A 12119-nucleotide genomic window follows, 5' to 3' on the forward strand; every position below is an offset into this window, starting at 1 on the left:
ATGTTGTAGCAATAGTTTTGTTTCATAGCCAAGTTCTTGTACCTCCTCTGTGAGCGCCTTTCATTTGTTCCTTTTTTGAGTTAAGATTAAAATATGTCATTACCTTCACGTCGTGTCTGATCCAATCGCTTTGCACCTTGGGAAAACAAACCACACCAAAGTCCAAGTCACGACACCGACAAGAATGTTAGTGGTAGTATTAAAGGAATGGCTAAATCAGGCTCAAATTAAGGTTTTAGAATGGCCTTCCCAAAGTCCTGACTTAAACCTGTGGACAATGCTGAAGAAACAAGTCCAAGTCAGAAAACCAACAAATTTAGTTGAACTGCACCAATTTTGTCAAGAGGAGTGGTCAAGAAAATTCAACCAGAAGCTTGTGGATGGCTACCAAAAGCGCCTTATTGCAGTGAAACTTGCCAAAGGACATGGTCACATTTTCAGTAGACCCATAATACATTCATAAAAGGACCAAACTTCATGAATGTTTTTTTTTGTGACGAACAAGTATGTGCTCCAATCACTCTATCACAAAAAATATGAGTTGTAGAAATTATTGGAAACTCAAGACAGCCATGACATTATGTCCTTCACAGGTGTATGTAAACTTTTGACCACGACTGTAGTTGTTTACAATTGGCTCCAAAAGACTTTCCTAACCTGTATAAATCAAATTGTTCCTTTTTATTGCCTTTTACAGTACCATCGAGTATGAGTTGGTTTAATGAATGCCGTTAAATAGATAATATCAGCTGCTTGATAACAACCAAGGAGTCAATATCGGTTGGCCGTATCGAGGGGACATACATTCTAAAACTTTCAATTTACAGTTTTAAAGACTTAAGTGCCTTAAGTTAGCCGCAGGGTTCAAAGCGTGGGGGAAAAGGTTAAGGCTTATGCTCCGGAAAATACAGTGTATGAAAAATGAGAATGGCAACTTTGTGACCTGGGTCTTACTTGTTTCAAAACAGTTTATTTAGTTAGCCGCAGGGTTCAAAGCGTGGGGAAAAGGTAAAGGCTTATGCTCCGGAAAATACAGTGTATGAAAAATGAGAATGGCGACTTTGTGACCTGGGTCTTATTTGTTTCAAAACAGTTTATTTAGTTAGCCGCAGGGTTCAAAGCGTTGGGGAAAAGGTAAAGGCTTATGCTCCGGAAAATACAGTATATGAAAAATGAGAATGGCAACTTTGTGACCTGGGTCTTATTTGTTTCAAAACAGTTTATTTAGTTAGCCGCAGGGTTCAAAGCGTTGGGGAAAAGGTAAAGGCTTATGCTCCGGAAAATACAGTATATGAAAAATGAGAATGGCAACTTTGTGACCTGGGTCTTATTTGTTTCAAAACAGTTTATTTAGTTAGCCGCAGGGTTCAAAGCGTGGGGAAAAGGTAAAGGCTTATGCTCCGGAAAATACAGTATATGAAAAATGAGGATGGCAACTTTGTGACCTGGGTTTTATTTCTTTCAAAACAGTTTATTTAGTTAGCCGCAGGGTTCAAAGCGTGGGGAAAAGGTAAAGGCTTATGCTCCGGAAAATACAGTGTATGAAAAATGAGGATGGCAACTTTGTGACCTGGGTCTTATTTGTTTCAAAACAGTTTATGTAGAGATCAGTAAATGTGGCTATATCAAATACTACATATTTCAACGTATAAGCCAGAAGCAAAGTTTGATGAGAAAACATCCACCTCTGACTGTGAAAATGAGCTCACGGAGAGTGTTGATTCTTTGGTTGTGCTCAGGAATCAATGTGGGTCCAGTGGTTGCAGGAGTCATCGGAGCCAGGAGGCCTCAGTATGATATCTGGGGGAATACAGTAAATGTAGCAAGCAGAATGGACAGCACTGGTGTACAAGGGAAAATACAGGTATGTATTTTAGCTCATTTTTTCACTTTAGTGCAAGCCAGGTAGAGATTGATATAAGGAACATCATTAGTTCTGGAATTCTTAACTCGTCACTGTTAACAAGTCATGAGCATAATCCTTTTACCATATTGTTATCCTATGTATTGAATGCATTTGCATAGCTTGTTTTTTGCAGTTCCATTTATAAATATAATACGTAATTCTAACATTTGACATCCTGTTAAAGGATTAGAATTGTTAATTATCTGTAAAGGAAAAAAATACAATATTTGCTATGAAAGATAAAACACTGAATACCAACAACATAAGAAAGTCCCTCTTCTTTTACTTCTCCGACTATCCACTCGATTGACATCTTGTACAATCACACAAAACGCGATTTGATATAACAAACATTTTTTGCAGAATTTTGTTGTAAAAGGCTCCTTTCGCGTCTGTCCTTGACACCTGCGTTTCAGGCTGGCTGGTCTGCTTTGTGGTGGTCTGCATGGAGCGATGTCCGTAATAACGTGTATGTCACTCAAAAGCGCAGATTCCAACCATGGGAATACTTTCTATAGTTCCAGACTTATGGTAATTTGAAAACAACACCTCACATCATGATGGTGACTACAGATTTGGTGTTTAAGGTCTAAAAATCCGTGTTTTGCCCAGGTCTGATTTAAAGGATCTATCATGAGCATGTTTTGTCTTACATACTGTAGACCAGGAGTCCCGAAACTCCGGCCCGCCAGCGTCCAATTTGTTCGGTTTTTGTTTTGGTTGTTTTTTTTAATCATAACAGTTTTTTTTATCTATCCTTTTCCGCCCATACAGCAATCCATTTTCTACTGCTTGATACTGGATGATTTATTATTATTATTATTTTTTCAATAATTATTTTTTTAATCCGTCTTTTTTCGCTCATCCATCAATCCATTTTACACCACGTGTTACTCTGTAATAAAAAAATATATATATATGTATAATTTTTTTATTATTGTTTTTTTAAAATATCTTTTTTATAATATATGTATATATATATATTATTAATTTATTTTTAAATATATATTTTTTTATTATTATTTTTTCAGTCCGTCCTTTTGCGCCCATCCATCAATCCATTTTCTACCGCTCGTTACGCTTGGGGTCTCCTAGTCGCTCAAGCAAATCATATCCGCGACCCCAAAAGGGAATAAGCGGTGGGAAATGGATGGATGGATATATATATATATACATATATATATATATATATATATATATGTATATATATATATATGTATGTATGTATGTATATATATATATACATATATATATATATATGTATATATATATATACATATATATATATATATGTATATATATATATATGTATGTATGTATGTATATATATATATATATATGTATATATATATATGTATGTATGTATGTATATATATATATATATATATATATGTATATATATATAGATATGTATACATATATATATATATATATATATCTATATATATATATATATATGTATATATATAGATATGTATATATATATAGATATGTATATATATATATATATATATATATATATATATATATGTATATATATAGATATGTATATATATATAGATATGTATATATATATATATATATATATATATATATATATATATATATATATATATATATATATATATATATATATATATATATATATATATATATATGTATGTATGTATGTATATATATATATATATATATGTATGTATATATATATATATATATATATATATATATATATATATATATATATATATATATATATATATATAATATACCGTATTTCCTTGAATTGCCGCCGGGTCGCTATCCATCCATCCATTTTCTACCGCTTATTCCCTTTCGGGGTCGCGGGGGGCGCTGGCGCCTATCTCAGCTACAATCGGGCGGAAGGCGTCGCTAATTAATTTAAAACCTCTTCTCGCTCCCACGCTTACCAAAGGTAAAAGTAAGCATGCACTAATTATTTTAAAACCTCTTCTCACTCCGGCACTTACCAAAGGCATGCAGTAAAGATTTGAGTGTGATGTAAGCTTGGACCCTAAATCCTACCGAATAGCTCTTAATCTTCTTCCCTTTATGCGATTTCAAATTACCGGTATTGAAATCAGCCTCGTCCATTTTGAAAATGATGACAGGGGAAGTGTCACTCGTGACGTCACGAGTTAGACCAGGCGGTAATACTAAGCATGCGCTAATTATTTTGCGAAGCGAGTTTGACCCGGCAGTAATTCATGGCAGGCGCATACTATACACCCGGCGGCAATTCAAGGAAATACGGTATATACATATATACTTGTATAGTCGAGGCTACTGTAATTTATCCGTTATACAGTGATTTATTTGTATAAAATCCCCTGAAGAGCAGGGAAATTGCAAAACAGGCTTGTAAAGGCTGAAATAGCCTCTGTGTTTTTTCCTGACCGAACACATACATATATATATATATATATATATATATATATGATCAAATCCCCAGCTGTAGATCATATCCAGTATATAAAAGCTTTAAAGGACAACGTTCATCATTTCTTCTCCAGGTGACAGAAGATGTCCATCGTGTCATCGCAGACCACTACAACTTGGTCTGTCGAGGCCAGGTCAGTGTAAAGGGTAAAGGTCAGATGCTCACTTACTTTCTAGAAGGACGGCGGCAAAGCTGCGGTCTGCTATCTCAGCCCCTTCAGCAGGCGTGCAATCCGGAAAGCCGCCCAAGCGCCTTCGCCCACGGAAATGTGCGCACCAAGTTAAGCCCCGCCCCTACGGTGAACACTTACGGTACAGTCAGGACCCCGAGCCCGTGCGTGGCGAAACCCACCACCTCCACCAGCACCACTAGGTACCTGCCCTCTGTCCCCACTGCAGTCGTGTGACGTTCACCGTCGTCATGACGACATATTAAAAAATAGTACGTCAATGAGAGAAGAGATGAAAGATGAGGATGTTCTGCACGCCGCCATCTCAGTCCGAGAGACAGACATCGTCCAAAAGGAGACCTGGACCTGAGCCTAGCATGCATCCGAGACTAAGCATCAGGGGTCCTGGACTGGACTCTCCCTCCACGTTCCTCGCCCTGTTTGTTGTCTGACTCGGCAGGGAGTCATGAACAGGATACAAGATGCTTCATTTTCTTTGCTTTGTAGTCAATCAAAGGCCAAGGACGTGTCCAGGAACTCCTAACCCTGTATCCACAACCACAATAAACGATATCAGCGTCCCCACACGCACAGTTGACAGTGTAGCACGCAGGTCTCTGACAAAAGCACAAATCGTTCCTTTAACTACATTAGCTGACCCCTTTTTCGCGGTATCGAACCAAAACTGTGCTATTTTGCCTTAGCGAACGTTTACTGCTTTACTTAAGATGATTTGTCATCGAGGAATTCCGATGTAACTTCCGCTGGAGCATTTCTGATCAAGAGTTTTTGAAGTAGATAGAGCCAAATGTGTAATTATGCTATAAACTTGCCAAATTCCAACAGCCTTTTAATACATTTGGGGGACAGTGTACTCCTCATGGTGAACCTGCAATGGCACACGAGGTGAACATGTTTTTTGTTGAAGTGCATGAACCCAGTGCTGCATTTCCCGTTTGCTGTTTGCTGCCTGTGATGCTTGACTTCCAGATTCTTCCTTAGCAAAGTGTAGCAATAAAGACGTGAGTGTCCTATCTCAACATATTCACCTTTGCATGCGGTAGCCAGCCGGATCCGGTTTTGACCTCATAATCCATGTAGCCGGCAGACCGTGCACAGCAGCCACAAAAGTCTCTGCAGACTGGAAGCATGACTTTAAAAAAAAGCTTATTTTCCGTATCATGTGGGTGTGACCTATTCTCTGTGGCAGTGTTTTTCAACCGTTTTTTGAGCCAAGGCAAATTTTTTTGCATTGAAAAAATCCGTAGGAACACGACCATCCATCCATCCATCCATCCATCTTCTTCAGCTTATCCGAGGTTGGCAGCCTAAGCAGGGAAGCCCAGACTTTCCTCTCCCCAGCCACTTCGTCCAGCTCTTCCTGGGGGATCCCGAGGCGTTTCCAGGCCCGGCCGGGAGACATAGTCTACCCAACGTGTCCTGGGTCTTCCCCGTGGCCTCCTACCGGTCGGACGTGCCCTAAACACCTCCCTAGGGAGGCATTCGGGAGGCATCCTAACCAAATGCCCGAACCACCTCCTCTGGCTCCTCTTGATGTGGCTTTACTTTGAGCTCCTCCCGGATGGCAGAGCTTCTCACCCTATCTCTAAGGGAGAGCCCCGCCACCGGGCGGAGGAAACTCATTTCAGCCGCTCGTACCCGTGGTCCTGTCCTTCCAGTCATAACCCAAAGCTCATGACCATAGGTGAGGATGGGACTGTAGATCGACCGGTAAATTAAAAGCTTTGCCCTCCGGCTCAGCTCCTTTTCCACCACAATGGTTTGAAACAGCGTTCGCATTACTGAAGACGCCACACCGATCCGCCTGTCGATCTCACGACCCACTCTTCCCTCACTCGTGAAGAAGACTCCGAGGTACTTGAACTCCTCCACATGGGGCAGGGTCTCCTCCCCAACCCGGAAATGGCAGTTCACCCTTTTCCGGGCAAGAACCATAGACTCATACTTGGAGGTTCTGATTCTCATCCACCCGCCGGAGAAAACTCATTTCAACCCGCTTGTACCCGTTATCTTGTCCTTTCCGGTCATAACCCAAAGCTCATGACCATAGGTGAGGATGGGACTGTAGATCGAACGGTAAATTAAAAGCTTTGTCTACCTGCTCAGCTCCTTTTCCACCACAACGGATCGATACAGCGTCCACATTACTGAAGACGTCGCACCGATCCGCCTGTCGATCTCACGACCCACTCTTCCCTCAGCCGTGAACAAGACTCCGAGGTACTTGAACTCCTCCACATGGGGCAGGGTCTCCTCCCCAACCCGGAAATGGCACTCTACCCTTTTCAGGGAAAGAAACATAGACTCTGACTTTGAGGTTCTGATTCTCATCCACCCGGCGGAGGAAACTCATATCAGCCCGCTTGTACCCGTGATCTTGTCCTTTTGGTCATAACCCGAAGCTCATGGCCATAGGTGAGGATGGGACTGTAGATCGACCGGTATATTAAAAGCTTTGCCCTCCGGCTCAGCTCCTTTTCCACCACAATGGTTTGAAACAGCGTTTGCATTACTGAAGACGCCACACCGATCCTCCTGTCGATCTCACGACCCACTCTTCCCTCACTCGTGAACAAGACTCCGAGGTACTTGAACTCCTCTACATGGGGTAGGGTCTCCTCCCCAACCTGGAGATGGCACTCCACCCTTTTACGGACAAAAACCATTGACTCGTACTTGGAGGTTCTGATTCTCATCCACCCGGCAGAGAAAACTAATTTCAACCCGCTTGTACCCGTGATCTTGTCCTTTCGGTCATAAGATAGATAGATAGATAGTACTTTATTGATTCCTTCAGGAGAGTTCCTTCAGGAAAATTAAAAAAACCCAAAGCTCATGACCATAGGTGAGGATGGGACTGTAGATCGACCGGTAAATTAAAAGCTTTGTCTTCCTGCTCAGCTCCTTTTCCACCACAACGGATCGATACAGCGTCCACATTACTGAAGACGTCGCACCGATCCGCCTGTCGATCTCACGACCCACTCTTCCCTCAGTCGTGAACAAGACTCCGAGGTACTTGAACTCCTTCACATGGGGCAAGATCTCCTCCCCAACCCGGAAATGGCACTCCACCCTTTTCCGAGAAAGAACCATAGACTCGGACTTTGAGGTTCTGATTCTCACCCACCCGGCGGAGGAAAATCATATCAGCCCGCTTGTACAGCGTCCACATTACTGAAGACGTCGCACCGATCCGCCTGTCGATCTCACGACCCACTCTTCCCTCACTCGTGAACAAGACTCCGAGGTACCTGACCTCCTCCAAGAACCATAGACTAGTACTTGGAAGTTCTGATTCTCATCCACCCTGTGGAGGAAACTTATTTCAGCCCGCTTGTACCCGTGATTATGTCCTTTCGGTCATAACCCAAAGCCCATGACCATAGGTGAGGATGGGGCTGTAGATCGACCGGTAAATTAAAAGCTTTGCCTTCCGGCTCAGCTCCTTCTTCACCCAGAAATCATCAAAGAATAAAACTCAGTTGACAGTAAAAAGTCATTGTCGCAATTGTTGGATATGACTTCAAACCATAACCAACCATGCATCAAAGTAGGTGTACTGTCACCACCTGTCACATCACGCCGTGACTTATTTTGAGTTTTCCTGTCGCAGTTTAATGTCTTCCTTAAGCGCTACTCCCCGCATCTGCTTTGTTTTAGCAATCAAAACTATAACATTTGTTTCTATCCTTCTTTGCGGGGACATTGTTGATTGTCATGTTAAGTTCTGCAAGCCATCTTTGCTCCACGGTAAGTCTTTGCTGTCGTCCAGCATTCTGTTTTTGTTTACTTTGTAGCCAGTTGGGTTTTAGTTTTGTTCTGCATTGCCATCTCTAAGCTTCAATGCCTTTTTCTTAGGGGCACTCACATTTTGTTTTATTTTTGGTTTAAGCATTAGATACAAAGACAAAAACTTGCCGTCTCACACGGCGTGTTCCGGGGAATTAGCTACCTGCTGCCACCTACTCTCCCGTCCAAAGGCAAAACCTAGTAACTCACTTCTAGCTGATTTTGAGAAAACAAAGGAAAACCAATCCATCTTGATGCTGTCTTACAAAGACCTACAAAGTCATCAAACGTATAGATGTTTTCTTGAGCTTTCATTTTCTTGCCGATTGAGCCGTGGATTGAATCTGCTCTCATGAACGTGTGTGGCTTTCTCCAGATATTTTATCGCAATCTCGGGTGGGCCCCATTCTGCGTTTGCACATTGTACAGCGTCCCGTTTTTATTTTGACCTCCACAGTTATCTGCCCAAAAGAGTATGAAAGGGGAAGAATCAAGAACAATACATTTAATGAAGGTGCTTGCAACTTCCTGGGCCAATCTTCCAAATATCCCCTCGTGCCATAATATCACATAATCCGGTTGACCGTCGGCCCCCATTCGTGCAAATGTCTCATTAAAGACAATAAGGCTGTTACGCTTGTGTGGCATTGTAATGCCGGATTCGGTCCTCCGTGGATGCGTCAGCAAGAACACAGCGAAAAGGTAAGAACTAAGGGATTTATTAAACAAAAGGAGCTTTGAACAAAAACACTGATACAAATAGAAAAAGGCAAGTAAAAGCGCTAGCATGGAAAGCTAGGACAAACAAACCGAAGCACAAAGGCACACAAAAGGACACACAAAACAACTAGCGTGAAAGCTAGGAATAAAATAAAGCTTAGCGTGAGAGCTAGCGAAAACGAGAGTGAGAGACAAGTCGTAAACCGATGTATGTGAACGAACTAAGATCCGACAATCAGTGAACGGAAAACGCTGGTTTATAAACAGGTGGTGATTAGTAAAGACAGGTGTGCTGGAAAAGAGAGTAGCAGCTGAAACCATGGAAACGAACAAAACAGGAACTAAGTAACCGCAGAGTGATATAAAATTGGAACAAAAATAACAATATGGTGATGATCAGACCATCGGATCACAACAAAGGCGACTGACAAGGAAGCTCCCTTGAGATACTAGGTTTTTCTGTTGTACCTACGGGGTTATGTGGTAGTTGCTAGGCGCTGCCATGCGGTGAACAGCTTACTTACGGAACAAATTACAATATCGCATACACTAATGTAAAGCATATCACCTAGGAACTCCAAAATTATTATCAGCTCAGTGTTGACCAAAATTGAGTTACCGGGTTTTGCCTTCGGAAAAGGCTGGAGTGCCATCTCCGGGTTGGGGAGGAGACCCTGCCCCAAGTGGAGGAGTTCAAGTACCTAGGAGTCTTGTTCACGAGTGGGGGAAGAGTGGATCGTGAGATCGACAGGCGGATCGGTGCGGCGTCTTCAGTAATGCGGACGTTGTACCGATCCGTTGTGGTGAAGAAGGAGCTGAGCCGGAAGGCAAAGCTCTCAATTTACCGGTCGATCTACGTTCCCATCCTCACCTATGGTCATGAGCTTTGGGTCATGACCGAAAGGATAAGATCATGGGTACAAGCGGCCGAAATGAGTTTCCTCCGCCGTGTGGCGTGGCTCTCCCTTAGAGATAGGGTGAGAAGCTCTGCCATCCGGGAGGAACTCAAAGTAAAGCCGCTGCTCCTCCACATCGAGAGGAGCCAGATGAGGTGGTTCGGGCATCTGGTCAGGATGCCACCCGAACGCCTCCCTAGGTAGGAGGCCACGGGGAAGACCCAGGACACGTTGGGAAGACTATGTCTCCCGGCTGGCCTGGGAACGCCTCGGGATCCCCCGGGAAGAGCTAGACGAAGTGGCTGGGGAGAGGGAAGTCTGGGTTTCCCTGCTTAGGCTGTTGCCCCCGCGACCCGACCTCGGCTAAGCGGAAGATGATGGATGGATGGATGATGGATGGATGGATGGTTTTGCCTTCGGACGGGAGTACTGGTATGGAAGAGTATTACATGCCGAGCTCCAGACACTCAACAACGGCCTATTTTTCGCAGACTATATTTACTGGTTTGCAAAAAATATTTTTAACCCAAATATGTAAAATGACATAATTTCCCACAGTATACCAGAATGGTTGAAAAACACTGCTCTATGGAAATGGGTCAAAAGCGACGTTTTGCGTGGTTATTTGTGTAACATTTTTGTAATATTCTTAGATTTTTAAAATCTGCTTTGGTATTCGAATAACCTGGATGTTTATGAGGATTCATAAAAAATCCCTCTGTATGTCTTCCTCGTGAATACAAATGATCTTCTAATCGGTTGGAGCCTCTACCGGCTCTGACACATGCATGCAACAAGTGGACACACTTCATGTAGGACCTCATGTCGTCGCCATGCATGTTCGATACAGGTAGCGGTCCTCTTTGAATGTAAGGTGTTTTTTTTTTTGTTTTTTTTTGACCCGTGTCCACTCCTAAGTTTCTCCTATTGACGATATTTCAGGCTAGTTGGCCAAGCGCGGAGTTGTCCTCTTTCCTGCTCTTGCTGTGGTCAACTGTTAATTTTTATTTTATTTTTAACGTGCCAACCTATTTTCATAAACATATCAAAACCTTTTTTGTGTCGCGCTGTAGCACGATGAATATGTGACTGCAGTATATTGTGGATTATCTTTGTGGAATGCCTGTAATTATTTACTAAGCCCAAAACCAGTGAAGTTGGCACGTTGTGTGTTTCGTAAATAAAAACAAAATACAATGATTTGCAAATCCTTTTCAACTTATATTGACTTGAATAGACTGCAAAGACAAGATATTTAATGTTCGGATTGAGAAACGTATTGCAAAAAAGTTGGCACCTTTTACCTTTTAACAACACTCAGTAAACATTTGGGAACTGAGGAGACCAATTTTTTAAGCTTTTCAAGTAGAATTATTTCCCATTCTTGCTTGATGTACAGCTTAAGTTGTTCAACAGTCCGGGGTCTCTGTTGTGGTATTTTAGGCTTCATATTGCACCACGTATTTTCAATGGGAGACAGGTCTGGACTACAGGCAGGCCAGTCCAGTTACCATACTTTTTTACTATGAAGCCAAAACACGTGGTTCGGCATTGTCTTGCTGAAATAAGCAGGGGCGTCCATGATAACGTTGCTTGAATGGCAACATATGTTGCTCCAAAACCTGTTTGTACCTTTCAGCATTAATGGCCTACTGAAATTAGATTTTCTTGTTCAAACGGGGATAGCAGGTCCATTCTATGTGATCATTTCACGATATTGCCATATTTTTGCTGAAAGGATTTAGTACAGAACATCGACGATAAAGTTTGCAACTTTTGGTCGCTAATAAAAAAGCCTTGCGTGTACCGGAAGTAGCAGACGATATGCGCTTGACGTCACAGGTTGTGGAGCTCCTCACATCTGAACATTGTTTACAATCATGAGAAAGCGACGATTTCCCCGTTAATTTGTGCGATGCTGAAAGATTCGTGGATGAGGAAAGTGAGAGTGAACAACTAGAAAAAAAAAAGACTATACAGCGATTCAGATGTTATTAAACAAATTTACTAGGATAATTCTGGAAAATCCCTTATCTGCTTATTGTGTTAATAGTGTTTTAGTGAGATTATATGGTCGTACCTGTACACCCTGAAGGTCGGCCCCGCACCTTTCTTCAGCACCAGTCGACGAGTGGTGGCGATGCCCATCTCTGCCCT

General features: G+C 42.1%; 1 protein-coding gene across 1 annotated transcript in view; it reads left to right on the forward strand.

Moving 5' to 3' along the window:
* Window positions 1-5856, forward strand: part of adcy1a (adenylate cyclase 1a) — a 196422-nt gene extending 190566 nt beyond the window's left edge. The window contains exons 19-20 of the mRNA XM_061883768.1: window positions 1740-1864; window positions 4438-5856. Coding sequence (XP_061739752.1) covers window positions 1740-1864; window positions 4438-4770 — 458 coding nt within the window. The 3' untranslated portion in view covers window positions 4771-5856. The remainder of the gene's footprint in view (window positions 1-1739; window positions 1865-4437) is intronic.
* Window positions 5857-12119: the final 6263 nt, after the last annotated feature.

The sequence above is a fragment of the Nerophis ophidion genome, linkage group LG22 (genome assembly GCF_033978795.1).
Source record: "Nerophis ophidion isolate RoL-2023_Sa linkage group LG22, RoL_Noph_v1.0, whole genome shotgun sequence".
Taxonomy (NCBI): Eukaryota; Metazoa; Chordata; class Actinopteri; order Syngnathiformes; family Syngnathidae; genus Nerophis; species Nerophis ophidion.